The sequence below is a fragment of the Carassius gibelio genome, chromosome A8 (assembly GCF_023724105.1).
Source record: "Carassius gibelio isolate Cgi1373 ecotype wild population from Czech Republic chromosome A8, carGib1.2-hapl.c, whole genome shotgun sequence".
Classification (NCBI taxonomy): Eukaryota; Metazoa; Chordata; class Actinopteri; order Cypriniformes; family Cyprinidae; genus Carassius; species Carassius gibelio.
Genome location: NC_068378.1, coordinates 2710169 through 2729674, shown reverse-complemented (window position 1 = coordinate 2729674; position 19506 = coordinate 2710169). Strand labels below are relative to the sequence as shown.

Sequence of the window (19506 nt, the reverse complement as noted above, 5' to 3'; positions counted from 1 at the left end):
ATGATACACTTTATAGTATTTGTATATATTTAAAAGGCAATGATTTAAAGCTTAGGCTACGATATGAAACGAATGAATGGAATAAGCACAGCGCGCTCACCGATCAAACAGCAGCGCTGCGCGTCTCTAAAAAAACATTCAGTTCTCTCTCGAGAGCAGGCTAATAATCAGCTTAGATACGGATACATTATCTGCTTGTCCTACATGTTTGAATCTTTACCTTTTGCTGGTTTGTGCGGCACACACACATCTGTTTAGTGAAGTTCATTAACATTAAGACTCGCTTAAAGTGTTGTGCGTAATGAAAATGTGCGCATTGAATTGATTCAGTCGTGTTCAGATGATTGGTTGTTTGAAAATATGGTTTATTTTTATATATATATATATATTAATGGACTTGTTATGCCTTTATAGGGAAAGAGGGATAAAAGGACAGCATTAGGTGGAGAGGGGAGCTGATACAGAAAAATACCTCAAGACAGGAATTGAATAACTCGGGAACTGAATACTTCATATTTAAGTTTGAAATAAGTACATGCAGTGTTATCTGTTCAGACTGCAAAACTAAATGTATTTAATTTGGAAATGATTTTAAAAAATCACAGTTCTCTGACCGTCAAGAAAGAGAGAGAATCCAAACACAAGATGGCTCAAGCTTGTGTAGTTCACTGCACATTCACAATAATCAGCATTGTTTTGCACACACCCATGCAATAGCAAATTAATGTCAAATGAGCCCTATTCAGAGCACAGCTGTCAGCAGAAATGAGCTCAATCAAAGCTCAAGAATGGACCGTTACATGGGCCTCCTGCTGCCAGCACGCTCACACACTCTCAGGACAGTCACACCACTGCAGGTGTGAAGACACACAGCTGGAGGAAGGACTCACCTGATTGCGATATCTCTTGGCATACTTGTAGACTTCCATTAAGGCCAGGTTAGTGTTGAACTCATTCCTGTATCTCTGCAGCAAAAACCATTCAGAAAATCCTTGTAAGTATACAAATGTATATATTTCATATGTACTTGATATTTCTGCATTCTGGCATATTGCAAATATACAAGGCAGGTGATTAGAATGAATATTTTTTTACATATACAGCTCACATACAGTACACTCACATAAAGTGATGTATGTAAATCTCAACTACATGATTGTTTATATCATCTCATAATGTAACTATAGACTGATCCAGCACAAATGAGCCAAATGTGACATGAAGGCATGAAGAAATTGAGACATTATAAACTTTAAGATCATGATTTTCTGTAAAGCTGCACTGAACGTCTGTGTATTGTGAAATGAACTGGAGACATGATCAGATCAGAAGTGTGCGCTCGGCTCACCCGGGACTCCTCGGCCAGGTGAGCGTTCATTTCCTGCTCGCTCAGCGGCGCCATCTCTTGAATCTGCTGGTAGTAACACTGCACTCTCTTCTTATACTCCGGGATCTCTTTGGCATACAGCAGCTTATTGGTGGGAGAATCCTGTAATAAAGAAGCAATCGATCAGATGCAGAATGTGTAGGACACTGTATGATCTACTCCACTGATTTTGCTTTGGTTCAGACTTTATTCATTCTTGCCAAATTAATAATGGTTTAAACTGGTAAGGCTGAAAATATATGTGACCTGTACTCCACATTTCTTCTCTCTACGACTGGTCTGGTTTAATGTACTTACTGTCTGGATGTGCTCACATTGATCTGTGAAATTTTTCATTCAATTTCCAGTCATTCCAACAGTAATCTGTGATTGGGAGTGCAGGTTTTGCTTATTTTCAAGTTGGTCACATGATTTTGCAGCGTTAACCCCCAGCTGGGTTTGAAAGTGACTTCTGTGTGAGCTGTGCTTCATACGTGACACTACACACTGGACCTGCTTTTGCTCAGAAAGATGACTTCACCTTCAGACATCAATGGCAGACCACTGCAGTATGAGCGAATCTGACCACAAGACATTCCCTCACTCTCTCAAAAACACTCCTCTAAAGAGTTCACTCGACTTTTCTCTTTTGATGTCATATGAAGAGATGCTTCTGTGGGGAAAGCTGCCATTTCCATATATATACAGAAACGGGTTTATATTTTTTCAGCCATATAGACACACATAGTAATGGTTATGAAGTGTGTGTGTGTGAGTGTGTTCTTACTTTGCCCAGCTGCAGGTCAGAGAGAGAGCAGGCATCAATGAAAGCCTGAGCGATGACAGACAGACACGCGTCCATGTGATCCGTCTTATCGATATCAAACACAAACTGAGGGTTCTTCAGGATATTGACCCAGAAGCGCAGAGGCAAACTGCAGAGAGAAACGCAGAGAACATCACAGTCCTGAGCAGATCCCTGCTCCTGCTATTAGCTAGTGCTCATATCATTCTCACTGTACATCACTTGGGGCCAAACCACCTGCTACATGAACACAGGTCATCTCAGTGTGCTCAGTCAACAGCAAACCCACTGACTTCTGTAATGAGCTGTAGGGACTTGTTTCGTCCACAGGGAACTGAATGGATGGTAAAAGTGCCTCTACATGACAAGTGTTTGTACAGCAATGACCTTAGTGATCAGGGAATAGCAATTAACTAGCAGTGGCAGACCAAGTTATTTCATTTCCATTAAAGATGAACTGATGGATTGTGCAAAATGCCAGTGGGAATGTGCATGAGGCGAGTAACCAGAGTTTAAAGCAGTGTATCGATACCTGTTGGTCTTCCAGATGTGTAACGTGTCGGGGTCGGTTATGCCACGCTTATCCGCCTGTTCTTCTAGAAAGTCAAAGAAGTATTTGATGGCCAGCGGTGGTTTCTCTGGAGGAATGCTGAGGATGGCTTGAAATAGATCGTCCAGGAACTTCTGAAGAGTTCCCTGTGCAGGACAAACACAGTCACACAGATATTACTGCTCACATTTCACTTCAAGCATGATTCATCAGAGTTCGTTTTTATAACCTTTTCCCAGCATCTGCTGTCCCTTTAAAACATACGGTATGTTGGCGATGTCATAATCATCAGGACTCTTGCCGGATTGAGCAAACGGTGGGTCCAGTGGGGGATTGAGTTATATCCTGCAACATCTGGACAGACGAGGGACTTGCACAAGAATCTATTTGTAGACACTGGTCAGCTCTCCTCCACACTTTATTTGTCATACCCCGCCTCTTCTGCGCAGAACCCTATATTATCTGTGTCTTGCTATATTCTGCAAGCTTCTGTCTGCCATGTACTTGGCAATAAAGCTCATTCTGAGTGGAGGATATGGTGTCATTGAGTGGTCTGTGTGGACTGGAGAGGAGGCTCTGGATTGTGCTTCTCCATTTCACAATCCTCTGTTCCCATGAGCCGAGTCTGTAGGAGGTCAGTGGGCTATTCTGCACTGATGCTCATTGCTATTGCTCTGGAATCCACAGAAAGCAGAGCACCTCACAGAGTCGAGTGTTACCTTAGTGGAGAGCAGGCGTGTCAGGTAGATCTCAGGTAACACCTTCTTCCTGTGACTGTGTCTGTGGGACTTCCTGCTCTCTGTCAGCTCGTCATGTTGTAGCACCTAAAGACAAATCACAGCATCAAGATATTCAGTCAGCAAGTTTCATAAGTTATTACAAAAGTCTGCTCTCTAACGACGACAGACAACAATGCTCAGATTCAGAGAAAAGTGTGTGTGAAATCAGATCAAGCAAGATCTGACATCAGTCCGCAGCCCTTCACTCATGCATGTCTTCGTCTAGAGAGAGTGTTTGAGCAGACTTTAGGAGACTCGCGTTACTGTGAAAAGCTCAGTGAAGCTGGCTCTGAGTACTGGATTATGTGAGTGCTGAACACTACAGACGGCCTGAGCTGTCGAGATCTCTGGTTCGAGTCTGGATCATTGGTGTGTCACAGATGAGGAGCAAACACATGTGAAAACTCAAGTGTGTGAGAGACGTCCAGCACACTCACCAGATGGACATATTTCTCTGTGTCCAGATCTTTCGCTGTGAATCAACAGAAAGAAGGTCATGAAAAAGACTATCTATGATTTGTAGGATATTTGAGTTTTGTGTGCATGTACGGTACGGTGATGGTCACCTCGGCCCAGTGTGTTCTCTCTCTTGTCCTTCATGCTCATGGCCAGCGACGCTTCATCTGGGATCTGCAAGAGACAGGTCAGAGGTCATTAGGGTGAAGAGCTTCACTCGGGGTCACATCACCAGCATTCGATACGGGCCTGAATGAGTTGGTCCATGTTTACATGTCGGCTCTGTCTGAATCGGCATGAATAGTTTTTACATGTTCTGCACTAATTTGGGGGCAACTCTGGGTTTTCGGATTCTGTGCATTTCCCGTTTCCGAGAGTTCACACGCACACACACACACACACACACACACACTCACCTGATAGTGGAAGACAGTGTTGAGTTTTTTTCTGCCGTCCTCCATGACAGACGTGTCATCCAGATCCTGCAGGATTCTGCTGCTACGGCCCACTGGGAACCACTCTGAGCGGAACAGACCAATCACAGTTAAGCATCACTCTGAGCGGAACAGACCAATCACATTTAAGCATCACTCTGAGCAAAACAGACCAATCACAGTCAAGCACCACTCTGAGCAAAACAGACCAATCACAGTCAAGCATCACTCTGAGCGGAACAGACCAATCACAGTCAAGCACCACTCTGAGCGGAACAGACCAATCACAGTCAAGCACCACTCTGAGCGGAACAGACCAATCACATTTAAGCATCACTCTGAGCAAAACAGACCAATCACAGTCAAGCACCACTCTGAGCGGAACAGACCAATCACAGTCAAGCATCACTCTGAGTGGAACAGACCAATCACAGTCAAGCACCACTCTGAGCAAAACAGACCAATCACAGTCAAGCATCACTCTGAGCGGAACAGACCAATCACAGTCAAGCACCACTCTGAGCAAAACAGACCAATCACAGTCAAGCACCACTCTGAGTGGAACAGACCAATCACAGTTAAGCATCACTCTGAACAGAACAGACCGGAACAGACCAATCACAGTTAAGCATCACTCTGAGCGGAACAGACCAATCAGAGTCAAGCATCACTCTGAGCGGAACAGACCAATCACAGTTAAGCATCACTCTGAGCGGAACAGACCAATCATAGTCAAGCACCACTCTGAGCGGAACAGACCGGAACAGACCAATCACAGTTAAGCACCACTCTGAGCGGAACAGACCAATCAGAGTCAAGCATCACAGTTATTGGATGCAACTAGATCTTCAAGAATACTTTTCTGTTTCTTATGGGGTGAGTTTCCATAAACATCAAAGTTTGTCATGTTGTGTTCATTCTAAGAACACATAACGTTATCTCATGTTTAGTCCATGTTTAGACCTTACGTTAGTTACTTGCATTTACACGTTATGTTAAGTGTTTCCCGCGTGAGGTAATTTTTTTGTTGTACGTTGCCATGATGTTCACACACGCACACAACTACTACGGTATCTCAGCGTTTCACCGACACACTGTGAAATGACTGGTGACATGAGCAAGCTCTTTTCAATAAAATCCATGCAAAAGTTAATATCAGATCATTTTAGAATACAGTATAGGATGTGCAGAATATTCTTCAGTTTTATGCAAAACAGAAATATGACGAACAGAGTATCAGACCTCTGTTTAGACACAAGGTCTGTTAGGATGCATTTATGCTGGACAAGACATTTTTGAGTGGTCAAATTCAGGTTTTGGTTTTTCTCAACATGTCATGAGCAGAGAATGACTGGTCAACAGGTGACTGCCTCTCCAGTGAGTCCAGCATCAGTCATATTTACCCAGATCAACATCCTCTTCTCGAGGCCACTGCGAGAAGGGCAGGTTCTTGTAAAAGGCCTCTAGTATTTTGTCCTTGACTTGGCAGATGGTGTCTGTGTTCATCACACGCACGCTCACCGAGTCCATACCGAAGCCCTGGAAGGAGACGTGGATGTTCTGGAAGGCAGACAGAGGGCAGGAGAGGTCAGGTCACTGCTCGACCCCATCATCTGTGTGATCAGTCATGTGTGTTGGAGCTCACCTGTGGTTTGGCTTCGATGTTCTCTCGCAGGAGCCAGTCCTCGCTGAGTGTGTAGCGTGCCTTCCCCGTGATGGCGTCGGTCGAGCCCTTGTTGATCTGCTGCTTGATGGCACACAGCAGCAGGAAGAAGGGCTCTCCGACCGTCTCCTGAGGATGCGAGAGAAAGGGCTGCTTACAAGCGCTCAGACAGTCCATGAACTGAAGCCAGCAGCTCCAGCTAAATCACACAGTCTAGTGTACTTGTGCACAAACCTTAAGGTAGCTGTACATGCAGATGGACATCCAGTTGGTGAGCATCTTCTCCACCACGGACTCGGTCCGCCGGAGCATCAGTTTGGGGTTTTTGGAGGCTGAAGCGTCGATCAGATCCACTAGCAACTCCTTCATGATGCTGGTGTAGTACTCCAGTTTACCATGGAGGGCAATGGTGAGCAGAGAGGCCAGATTGCACCTAAACATCAGTGAAAGAATGTGGAGAGATCATGAGACACATCAGTAGCTGGAAGCATTCACACTGATGCTGATGTGGATGGAGTCAGGGAAACTCCAGCCCTACAGCTCATCAGTCACACGACAATCACAGAGAAAGATCTGAGCAAATGCAGGGTGTAACTCTTGTTTCAGAACAGCCAAGATACAAAAGTCAGAGTTCACCGCACTCAATTCAGCCAGCACCACATAATCTGCACCTGCTTTTCCATTAGAAACTGATCGTGCTGTATCTGTTCAGCAGTTTCTAAGAGCAGTATTTGATATTTTTTGTGAAATTCCTGATGTTGCACATACATGACTGCATAAGGATGTGCTTTAAGTGCTTCTCATGAGATCTCAAGTGCTGAGCTGTAACCGTGCAGAGTGTACAGCCGCTACTGTAACTTTGTTCAGTGTGTACTTTATAAACCCCCATTATTTATTTTGCTATGGAACATCTACAGTGCTTTTGAGGAGCTCTGTGCATTAGTTCGACAGCTCTGCAGTTTTACTGTAGGTTACTTTGTTAGTGATAAATGTTTTTGATGTGTTCTGGGTTCGAGATCCTGCTCTTGTTCTTGCTTGTGTTTCTCTGTACTCACCTGTCTCTTACGGCAAAGTCTTTCTGCTGCTCCAGGGCGTGAACAAAGGTGACCAGGAAGTGTTTGTTGTTGAGAAGAGTGGAAAACAGCGTCATTCCCTCGTCCAGGTTGGGCCGCATTCTATTAGACGACTGATGTAGAGAGAAAAGACTCATAATAGAGCATAAAGCATTCATTTTCAAATGACTAAAGGGTATGAATGTATGCATGCAGTGGGTGTTAAACATGTTCACACACTACATGATGCCCTTATGCACTCTTTCTAGAATAATGTTTGGCATCCGTAATTAGGTGATTTTTGACAAATAAATTCTTCCTCTTAAAAAACACCCCGTTGTACAATTCTGAAGTTTCACAATTGCGCATGAGAATCACAACAATAATTTCCCAACTGTGCAAAGCAATTCTTTTGAACATTTTGAAACTGACCCATTAAAATAAGCTCAGCCAAAATCTCTGTGCTTGAGGAACAAAATTAGACTAATAAAAGAAAAACTGCTGACAGGAAACACATGAGCTTCCTCAAAAGACGGCGTATTGTGAAAAATACTCCATCACTGTTAAAGGGACAGTTCATCCAAAAATGATAATTCTGTCATAAATTACTGACCCTCATATTGTTCCATACCTGTGAGAGCTTTGTTCATGGTGAGAGTATCAGGACACGTGTGTGTTCCTCTGCACGTGTGTGTTCTACATCAGCATCATCACACACATGCATCCTGATACTCTCATGAACGCCCAGAGAAGACATTGTTGAACAAAGTCATTCTTTTAGTTTTCTTTGCACATAAAATGTGTTCTTGTTGTATGGAATTACATTTGGTTCAATAATAATGAACGAAACTTTATAAAACTGAACGTAACTGAACGGATAGTGAGCTTTTGATGGACAGGTGCTCTCTGACCGGGAAGCACAGACGCCACTCAGTGGCGCACATATTGGAAAGCTCTCGCGCTGATTTGTATTCCTAAATATGTAAATAATATTTGATCTTTGATCATCTCCGTCTGTAAAGAGCTCTTGTCCTTCAAGGCAGCTTGAAGTAAGCTTGTGTCATCTCATTTCCATTTCATTTAGAAAAACAGAGAAGACAGGTTTACATTTGGATAATTTGCATTTGTGAATGTGAAATTTGTTTAGGAAAAAATTTAAATTAATAACAAAACTGATATTTTCGTTTGTGGGGCCAGAGTCATAAGACCCAAATATAATGTTTTTCATATGTACTGAGAAGCCTTGTCAGATTGTCATCAATGTCAGATTTAAACCTTTGTATACACTTCTTTATAGGGTAGAACCTGTGTATGAGCTTAAAATAAATTTCTTTCACTTTGTCTGTGAAAAATATTTTTTTGCGGTGGAGACCAGATTTAATCAGCGCGAGAGCTTTCCAATATGTGCGCCACTGAGTGGCGTCTGTACTTCCCGGTCAGAGAGCACCTGTCCATCAAAAGCTCACTATCCAATCAGAGTAGATCACTGTTAAACCCGCCCCCACGAGAGGTTTGTGTCAAAACACCAAACGAAAAACTGGGAAACGTAAGCGAAATCTGAGGCAAGGAATTCAGAATCCACGATTAGTGAAAACAAATCTTTGAAAAACATTAACAAAGAATGAAGCACATTTGTAATGGCATATTCTTGATAGTTTCTGAAAAAATTACGTTCAGTTTTATAAAGTTTCGTTCATTATTATTGAAACAAATGTAATTCCATATCGTAGCCTCATAACATTAGGTTGATGGATCCACTGATGTCCTTACTACCTTTCTGGGCCATGTTTCAGTTCCCTTGCTGTCTATGTAGGGTCAGAAAGCTCTCATTGAATCAGAATATCTTAACTTGTGTTCTGAAGATGAAAGAAGGTCAGGGGTTCGGAACGACAGGAGGCTGAGTAATTAATGACAGAACTATCCTTTCTGGGCGAACTATCCCTATAAAGACAAATCTGCTGAATCTGCGCTTTACTGCAAACACACACAACCTCCATGAACTAAGGTATAATGAGCGGACAGGAGTGTTTCTGGACATGGACTGTAGTATGTGTGTGTCTCACCTGCCAGTCCTGCAGCAGAGGATGTGTTTCAGACAGAGCTCGCGGGCCCAGAGGATCGTTCTCATACACCGGCTGGACCAGACTCCTCTCGTAGTCAGAGCACGTCTGCACACACACACACACACACACACACACACACACACACACACACACAGTGAGCTCACAGTTAAAGTCTATCAGCAGAATTCCCCTAAACGCTGTCTATCGTGTCAGTGCGCTGGAGGGAGCGTTCAGGAGTTTCTTGTCTTTGTGCCCAGTATTGTGCAGACACTAAGACTGGAAAATTGCAACATTTGTGGTTTTCACTGGAGAATAATAATAGGGGAAAGAGTCCTGTATCTGCTCTGGATGTAGACTTTTAACTCTTTAATAAACTACAAATGATTTGTACGATGAACAAATACAGGAGAAATATCTCTAGAAATATCACACCTGTGTCCTGTTCAGACAAATGAAGTGAAGTTTCCTCACTTAGCTTTAGTTTATCCAGGTTTTTCCCCCAGTTGCTCTGACAGTGGTCTTTAGTATGGCTGAAGGATTTCAGTGAGCTGTCATTGATGTAAGTGTGTGTAGTGATCAGACCTTGGGGAAGAAGGTGCGTGTGACGAACTGCTTGTACTCCAGGAAGGGGATTCCCTGTGTGCGGCTCAGCTCTTTAGTCAGATCCGTCATATCAGTCTGCAGCTCCGCAAAACCTGACACACACAAACACACGGCTGACCAAATCACTCACATCAACCCCAGCACAAAACATCAGAGTATGCAGAAAAAGATGAGCCTTTGTTTCATGCATGAAGTGTTTTCCCCGTTGAGGATGTGTCATGCATTCTTACAGTGATCGAGGTTTCTGTCTGAACACTGTCTTAGTGTCTCAAACTCTGATTCACTGAGTGAAGATGAACAGGTTGGTTTTTAAATGGCTTTGGACACACACACACACACACACACACACACACACACACACACACACATTCTTGAATATGTGGTTTACGGGGACTCTCCATAGGTGTTTAGTATGTTTTTTAAGCCTTTCGGGTTACTGGGACACTGGAAGGGTAAACCTCATAAACCATGTTTACATTGTAGTACACATTTCATTTTACACATTTGTAGAGTTTCACACTCCATATACCAGAACACACACACACACACACACACACACAGCAGTGGTTTGTGGTGAAAAGTCACAAGCTCATTCTGGAACTAGCGCTGTGTCTGTGCGTGTGTGTGTGTGTGTGTCTGTGCATGTGTGTGTGTGTCTGTGTGTGTGTGTGTGTGTGTGTGTGTGTGTCTGTGTGTGTGTGTGTGTGTGTGTGTGTGTGTGTGTGTGTGGTCAGTTCTCCACTGATCTGAGAGCAGTGCGGCTCATCTGTCTCCAGTCTTCAGGACACGCGTGGAGCTGATCTCAGATCAGTGTTGTGGGGAAAGTGCTGCTGGGATAACAGGAAGTGAGACATCCTCTTATTGTTTCAACACAGGATGTTTGTGTATATTTATGGATTAAATTACCATGGAAACCACGGATAGAAAATGAGGAAAAGTAAAGCATGATGGTGAGATGTTGCAATACAAAAATCTCAGCTCCTTGGAGTCACTTACACAACCAAACACTCTGAACGACAAGAATCAACACACACACACACACACACTTCAAACCCAAACCCATGAGTTTGTCCTGCTTGACCTGAACACGCTGTTCACCGCAGATTCACAGGGTCACACTTCTGAATGTGAACTGAGTGTACAAACATGTGTTCAGATTAAAGTGTTCTCAGGGCAGAATGTAATATCCATAAATAAATGAGCAGTTTATTTAAAATTACTCATGTCACATCAAACCCACATGACAAAAGAAGAAAAAACCTAAACATGAAACTGTAAATGACGAGAAGTAGCATAAACGTCTTAAGATGTAGAGACGCCATTGGTTCTCCCGTGTCATGTGACTGATCATGTGAATGAGATGTGAGATCTGCTGTGGAGGACATGTGAATCATTATCTGTCCAGACCCTGACTGTGAAACTCAGAGGAAGACCAGATGTACAAATGAGCTCCAGAGGTGCAATCAGCAGCGTGAGGTACTTATAACACAGTGTGACACAGAGCAATGCTCAGGGTTTGAGTCTGAGCCTCAGCTGGAGCAAGATTTGGGGCAGCCGTGGCCTAATGGTTAGAGAGTCGGACCTTTAACCTGGAGGTTGTGGGTTCACTCTCTTTCACTTCAATACCTCGACTGAGGAGAGACCCTTCGGTCAAGTCAAGTCACCTTTATTTATATAGTGCTTTAAACAAAATACATTGCGTCAAAGCAACTGAACAACATTCATTAGGAAAACAGTGTCTCAATAATGCAGAATGATAGTTAAAGGCAGTTCATCATTGAATTCAGTGATGTCATCTCTGTTCAGTTTAAATAGTGTCTGTGCATTTTCATTTCCTTCAGCAAGAACTGAACCCCATACTGCTCCCCGGACACCACAGAACAGGGTTACCCACTGCTCCGGGTGTGTGTCACTGTGTGTGTGTGTCACAGTGTGTGTGTGTGTGTCACTGTGTGTGTGTTACTGTGTGTGTGTGTCACAGTGTGTGTGTGTGTGTGTGTCACTGTGTGTGTGTGTTCACTGCTGTGTGTGTGTTCACTGTGTGTGTGTGTCACGGTGTGTGTGTGTGTGTGTGTTAACTGCTGTGTGTTTTTGTCATGGTGTGTGTGTGTCACTGTGTGTGTGTGTGTGTGTGTGTGTCACGGTGTGTGTGTCTTCACTGCTGTGTGTGTGTTCACTGTGTGTGTGTGTGTCACGGTGTGTGTGCGTTAACTGCTATGTGTTTTTGTCATGGTGTGTGTGTGTCACGGTGTGTGTGTGTGTGTGTTCACTGTGTGTGTTTTTGTCATGGTGTGTGTGTGTGTGTCACGGTGTGTGTGTGTGCGTTAACTGCTGTGTGTTTTTGTCATGGTGTGTGTGTGTGTGTCACGGTGTGTGTGTGTGTGTGTGTGTCACTGTGTGTGTGTCACTGTGTGTGTGTGTTCACTGCTGTGTGTGTGTTCACTGTGTGTGTGTGTGTGTCAAGGTGTGTGTGCGTGAACTGCTGTGTGTTTTTGTCATGGTGTGTGTGTGTCACGGTGTGTGTGTGTGTGTCACGGTGTGTGTGTGTGTGTGTGTTCACTGCTGTGTGTGTGTTCACTGTGTGTGTGTGTCACGGTGTGTGTGTGTTAACTGCTGTGTGTTTTTGTCATGGTGTGTGTGTGTCACGGTGTGTGTGTCACGGTGTGTGTGTGTGTTCACTGCTGTGTGTTTGTTCACTGTGTGTGTGTGTGTGTCAAGGTGTGTGTGCGTTAACTGCTGTGTGTTTTTGTCATGGTGTGTGTGTGTCACGGTGTGTGTGTGTCACTGTGTGTGTGTCACTGTGTGTGTGTGTCACGGTGTGTGTGTCTGTGTGTCACGGTGTGTGTGTGTGTTCACTGCTGTGTGTGTGTTCACTGTGTGTGTGTGTCACGGTGTGTGTGCATTAACTGCTGTGTGTTTTTGTCACGGTGTGCGTGTGTGTGTTTCACGGTGTGTGTGTGTGTGTGTGTGTTCACTGCTGTGTGTGTGTCACGGTGTGTGTGTGTTCACTGCTGTGTGTGTGTCACGGTGTGTGTGTACACTGCTGTGTGTGTGTGTGTTCACTGCTGTGTGTGTGTGTGTGTGTGTGTTTGTCACAGTGTGTGTGTATGGGTCATCGTACTCAGCCACATGTCTATGGGAAGCCGGTCAGGAAATAATGAATGTGTATTGTGTGAATATGGATTGGTTTACTGGTTGAATGTATGGTTCAATGACAAAAAATTTGGTTTATAATACATTGGTATAACCAGACATATACTGGTTTAGATACATCGGTCTGATCAAGTGTATATGGGTTTGCTCCTTTATACACTGGTTTGTTCGAGTAAACATTGGGCTCCTCAAATATGCATTGGTTTCCCCAACTATATATTGGTTTAGATACATTGGTTTCCTCAACTATATATTGGTTTAGATACATCGGTTTCCTCAACTATATATTGGTTTTCTCAACTATATATTGGTTTAGATACATCGGTTTCCTCAACTATATATTGGTTTCCTCAACTATATATTGGTTTAGATACATCGGTTTCCTCAACTATATATTGGTTTCCTCAACTATATATTGGTTTAGATACATCGGTTTCCTCAACTATATATTGGTTTCCTCAACTATATATTGGTTTAGATACATTGGTTTCCTCAACTATATATTGCTTTAGATACATCGGTTTCCTCAACTATATATTGGTTTCCTCAACTATATATTGGTTTAGATACATCGGTTTCCTCAACTATATATTGGTTTCCTCAACTATATATTGCTTTAGATACATCGGTTTCCTCAACTATATATTGGTTTCCTCAACTATATATTGGTTTAGATACATCGGTTTCCTCAACTATATATTGGTTTCCTCAACTATATATTGCTTTAGATACATTGGTTTCCCCAACTATATATTGGTTTAGATACATCGGTTTCCTCAACTATATATTGGTTTCCTCAACTATATATTGGTTTAGATACATCGGTTTCCTAAAACTATATATTGGTTTAGATACATCGGTTTCCTCAACTATATATTGGTTTCCTCAACTATATATTGGTTTAGATACATCAGTTTCCTCAACTATATATTGGTTTCCTCAACTATATATCGGTTTCCTCAACTATATGCCGGTTTCCTCAACTATATATTGGTTTAGATACATCAGTTTCCTCAACTATATATTGGTTTCCTCAACTATATATCGGTTTCCTCAACTATATGCCGGTTTCCTCAACTATATATTGGTTTAGATACATCGGTTTCCTCAACTATATATTGCTTTAGATACATCAGTTTCCTCAACTATATATTGGTTTCCTCAACTATATATCGGTTTCCTCAACTATATGCCGGTTTCCTCAACTATATATTGGTTTAGATACATCGGTTTCCTCAACTATATATCGGTTTCCTCAACTATATATCGGTTTCCTCAACTATATGCCGGTTTCCTCAACTATATATTGGTTTAGATACATCGGTTTTCTAAAACTATATATTGGTTTTCTCGACAATATATTGGTTTCCTCAACTATATATTGCTTTAGATACATTGGTTTCCTCAACTATATATTGCTTAAGATAGATTGGTTTCCTCAACTATATGTTGGTTTTCTCAACTATATATTGGTTTATATACATCGGTTTCCTCAACTATGTATTGGTTTTCTCAACTATATATTGGTTTTCTCAACTATATATTAGTTTAGATACATCGGTTTCCTCAACTATATATTGGTTTTCCTATGGGAAGCCGTTCAGGAAATAATTAATGTGTATTGTGTGAATATGGATTGGTTTACTGGTTGAATGTATGGTTCAATGACAAACACATTGGTTTATAATACATTGGTATAACCAGATATATACTGGTTTAGATACATCGGTCTGATCAAGTGTATATGGGTTTGCTCCTTTATGCACTGGTTTGTTCGAGTAAACATTGGGCTCCTCAAATATGCATTGGTTTCCTCAACTATATATTGGTTTAGATACTTTGGTTTCCTACACTATATATTTGTTTTCTCAACTATATATTAGTTTAGATACATCGGTTTCCTCAACTATATATCCGTTTCCTCAACTATATATTGGTTTTCTCAACTATATATTGGTTTAGATACATTGGTTTCCTCAACTATTTATTGGTTTCCTCAACTATATATTGGTTTAGATACATTGGTTTCCTCAATTATATATTGGTTTGTTCAAACACACATTGGTTATATAAGTTGGATATTTTCAGAATTGATGTGTGAAATTTCTGGTCACATGATAAGATCACATGATCACAGAATCAAACTAACTTCCTAATCTATTCAGAAATGGTAAAAGGTTGTTGAAAATGAGTTCAGATGAAGTTCGGGCATATTTTTGATGGATTGCAAAGAATTCTTTTTAGTATCATCTTGCCCACTTTGGAGTCTTCAGAAACAGAAGTTTTATCAAGACATCTTAAGGGTCATAAATACATTATTTCATCTTTTATTGTATATCTATCTTCTAACCAGGCCTATTTGCTACTGAAATCTACAACATTTAAAATGAAAACAAATATTAGATCAAATTAGCACACAGTTAACAGTCTGTGCTGCTGCCCACGATCGACAAAGGATCAGACAAATTTCCATGTGCATCTTGAAAAGCTAATGTTTTGGAAAATAAACACAGCTACACTATCCCTTACTTTTTAATGGAATTTTGTTATTTACACTGCATATACACTGTGACCACAGGTAGGATCCTACTGTACTGAGTATAATACTTGGTAAAAAAGTACCTCTCAACCATCCCCTTAAAGTCAGTTATGTAATTCTTAAATTTATCATACAACTGAAAATCAACTAAACGTACATGGGGTATTTGGTAAAACACTGGGACTAACTTTAATATTTGTAATACCCAATTCTGAGTAGGCTCATTGCAGTCCAAACAGGGTTTCTGGCTCCAACTTTTGCTTGTTGAAGTTTTTTAATTGATGCAAAAGCCCATTTCCAGGTTAAGCTCATAAATATTTAGTAGTATTTTATCCATCTCAACCTGCAGTAATGGGATTAAAGAAGATACTATAAAAAAAAGAAGAAAAAAAAACAGCACAGCATAAAATATTATTCAAGAGTGTGCCTGTACTACTATAATTTTTTTTTTACTATAGTTCCAGACCATACTCATAATCCATAGCTGGCATAATTATTATTATATTATTATTATTATTATTATTATTATATATTAGTTTTATAAAGACAATTCACTGGCACACAAATCAACAGGAGCCAGATATCTTAAAATATATAAATAAATTATATATATATATATATATATATATATATATATATATATATATATATATATATGTATGTATGTATAAACTGTATCTAATTGCTCTTGAACGTGCATTACAAAAATTACCTAGAGTTTATCTGTATACTTCCAAGAGATCTAAATACAGTACCGTACAATTTGACATTTCCATTTGGCATAATGCTGATTTCTATAATACTGATATGCAAAAACAATCCTTAGCCCACTTCTTCATGTACTGTTTCCTGCAGGCCTGGTATGACATATGACCTCTCTTCTATATTCCTCAATTCTCAGTATGTGTTCATCCTATTTGCTTGTACTTGCTTAAAAATATAATTTATCATAATTTCCTTAATTGCTTAAAAAATAGAATTTATTATAATTCCATTGTCTGCTATTTCTTATATTTTGTATATACCGTATTTTATCGTACACGCCATAATTGTCAGTTATCCAGTTGTGCAATCTTTCTCCAATGCTCATAGGAAGAAACATCTCAAATGCTCATAAAAGATCCTCTAAAGAAATTTGTAACAGATGTAATTAAATTATCTTTTTTTTTGCTCATGAATGCATAAAACCAACACACTATGTGCATATCTTTGAAGAAACTGTCAGATACAAATGTTTTAATTATAATAAAAATCAACAGGCCTGATCAAAAATGTTTTTATTAAACTCCTACTTCTTATTTGTGTCTGTGTTGTTAATTTATTACTGTGCAGGACTAACTCCCGACAATACCCTAACAATTTCACTTGAGTAACAAAGAAATCACTCAAGGAAATACAATTTGGATGAATCAATATGTTAAGGAGTGTATATTAAAGGGGGGGTGAAATGCTCGTTTTCACTCAATCTCCTGTTAATCTTGAGTACCTATAGAGTAGTACTGCATCCTTCATAACTCCAAAAAGTCTTTAGTTTTATTATATTCATAAGAGAAAGATAGTCTGTATCGATTTTTTCCGGAAAAACACGACCGACTGGAGGCGTGACGTGTGGGCGGAGCTAAAGAATCACGAGCGCCAGTAGGCTTTTGTGTTGAGAGCGTCTGGAAGCTGTGACACAGATCCAGAGGCTGAAATTTAACAAGAGCAGCATCAGCAAAGGCTTCTCTATGTGGTATGTACTGAAACTGTATATATTTGCTTAGCGGTTTTGGAAAATTACTAAGTTCCACTTTATGTCGTCTTTTTTTTTTTTTTAAGCTGTACATGTGGAAAGTGCAGTTTGATGACAACATCGCATGTTGTTTACTTGATGTGCTTACGCGCCGATAGCTAAGTTAACAACACAGAGATATTTGAAGCAGTTTTACTCACCGCCTGCGGTTCCAACACACAATCGTGACCCTTTTTGTTGGGACTGCAATATCCTTAAGAAATAAACGATGTTCAAATCCAGCGTCAAACTGGGCCTTGTTTGTAAAACAAGCATCTTCGAAATGCAGGGAACAAACACAAACACTTGCACAACTCCGTTGATGCTCTGTAAAAATAAACTCCATCCACTGGTCCCTTAATGGTGTTTCTCTTTTGGTAATCTGTGCAGGGTTGTCTTGTCCTGGCAACCAAAAACACACTTCTTTTGTGACATTTGGCGACGCTCTCGCTCTGATCAGTGAAGTCTGTTGTGCTCTCAGTGCTCTGCTATACGGGAGCGTGTGCTCTTCCGGCAGAAGTGCCTCAGGACCCATATAAGGAAATTCCGCTCCATCTAACGTCACACAGAGCCATACTCGAAAAAAACTTTCCCAAACTTGTGACAAACCGGAACTTGTTCCAAAAATACTCCTTCAAACGTACAACTTAATTTTTGAAACTTTGTCCATGTTTAGCATGGGAATCCAACTCTTTAACAGTGTAAAAAACTCTGTATGCATGAAATAGCATTTCACCCCCCCCCCCCCCCCCTTTAATATTAATTAAAATACTTAAGCAAATTATCTGCACTCTATACACTCTTTTTGTTATACCTCTTGTTTAAAGTAATAAATGAATATGTTGACGTAGAAAACAGTTGTGACAACCCCATCAACTCACCAGCAAATCAATGTGTCCTTACCAATTTACATTTGAGCCAACAACCTGTATTTTGACAAACCATTAACAAACTTTAATTTATCTAAACCAATGTATGAGCCAACCAAACCAATATATAGTTGAGGAAACTGATGTATCTAAACCAATATATAATTGAGGAAACCAATATATAGTTAAGAAAACCAATATATAGTTGAGGATACCGATGTATCTAAACCAACATATAATTGAGGAAACCAATATATAGTTGAGAAAACCAATATATAGTTGAGGAAAACCAATATATCTAAACCAATATATAGTTGAGGAAACCGATATATAGTTGGAAACCCGATATATAGTTGAGGAAACTAATATATAGTTGAGAAAACCAATGTATCTAAACCAATATATAATGGAGAAAACCAATATAAAGTTGAGGAAACCAATGTATTTAAACCAATATATAGTTGGGGAAACCAATGAATATTTGAGGAGCCCAATGTTTACTCGAACAAACCAGTGCATAAAGGAGCAAACCCATATACACTTGATCAGACCGATGTATCTAAACCAGTATATGTCTGGTTATACCAATGTATTATAAACCAATGTGTTTGTCATTGAACCATACATTCAACCAGTAAACCAATCCATATTCACACAATACACATGAATTATTTCCTGAACGGCTTCCCATAGACATGTCACTGTACTTACTCAGTTATATGTAACACTGATTAATGACACACTCTGAGTGTTAGATCATCTCCTCCTGTCAGACTCACACGTGAACATAAACACACACTCATCACATGATCTTTAGGTGCTCTGCTGGGATTACAGCTACTAAAACTAACACTCCATCACTGCAGAGAGTGAGTGTGTGTGTGTGTAAGAGTGTGAGTGTGAGTGTGTGTCTTACCTTTGCGTATCTCATCACGGATCTGGGACTCCATCTCATCCATCTGTAACAGAGTCTTCTGCCAGTACCTCTCTGCTCTGCGGCTCTTAGTGCAATAAACCACCAGTGCTGAACACACACACACACACACACACAAGGGGTTATTCATGCTGGAAACACACACATACAACAAACATGACATGGATTTCAGAATGTCTCAGTGTCTAAAGCTGATGATCAAGATCTGCAACAGGATCTAAGATGATCTGAAGGTCATGCAGAAGTGGGTTAGTAACATCACAAATCTGTGTGTGTGCGTGTGTGTGTGTGCGTGCGTGCGTGTCTGTATGTATATGTGTGTGTGTGTGCGCGCGTGTGTGTGTGCGTGCGCATGTGTATGTATATGTGTGTGTGTGTGTGTGTGTGCGCGTGTGTTTGTGTGTGAGTGTGTGTTTGTGTGTGAGTGTGTGTGTGTGCGTGCGTGTGTGTGTGTGTGTGTACAGAGACG

At 40.8% G+C, this 19506-nt stretch overlaps 1 protein-coding gene across 3 annotated transcripts in view; it reads right to left on the bottom strand.

Moving 5' to 3' along the window:
* LOC128019170 (plexin-D1) overlaps positions 1–19506 on the bottom strand; it is a 68060-nt gene that overhangs the window by 5420 nt on the left and 43134 nt on the right. For 2 of the 3 annotated variants that reach the window (XM_052605226.1, XM_052605227.1), the window contains 15 exons: positions 19020–19127; positions 9751–9863; positions 9169–9273; positions 7109–7239; positions 6288–6486; positions 6036–6182; positions 5794–5950; positions 4373–4476; positions 4067–4130; positions 3938–3972; positions 3441–3545; positions 2704–2867; positions 2154–2301; positions 1349–1489; positions 891–965 (listed from right to left, as the gene is read on the bottom strand). In XM_052605226.1, the coding sequence (XP_052461186.1) occupies positions 891–965; positions 1349–1489; positions 2154–2301; positions 2704–2867; positions 3441–3545; positions 3938–3972; positions 4067–4130; positions 4373–4476; positions 5794–5950; positions 6036–6182; positions 6288–6486; positions 7109–7239; positions 9169–9273; positions 9751–9863; positions 19020–19127 (1796 nt within the window). Of the gene's footprint in view, positions 1–890; positions 966–1348; positions 1490–1684; positions 2052–2153; positions 2302–2703; positions 2868–3440; positions 3546–3937; positions 3973–4066; positions 4131–4372; positions 4477–5793; positions 5951–6035; positions 6183–6287; positions 6487–7108; positions 7240–9168; positions 9274–9750; positions 9864–19019; positions 19128–19506 lie in introns of those variants that run through there. The other variant, XR_008185095.1, reaches the window with a different exon arrangement.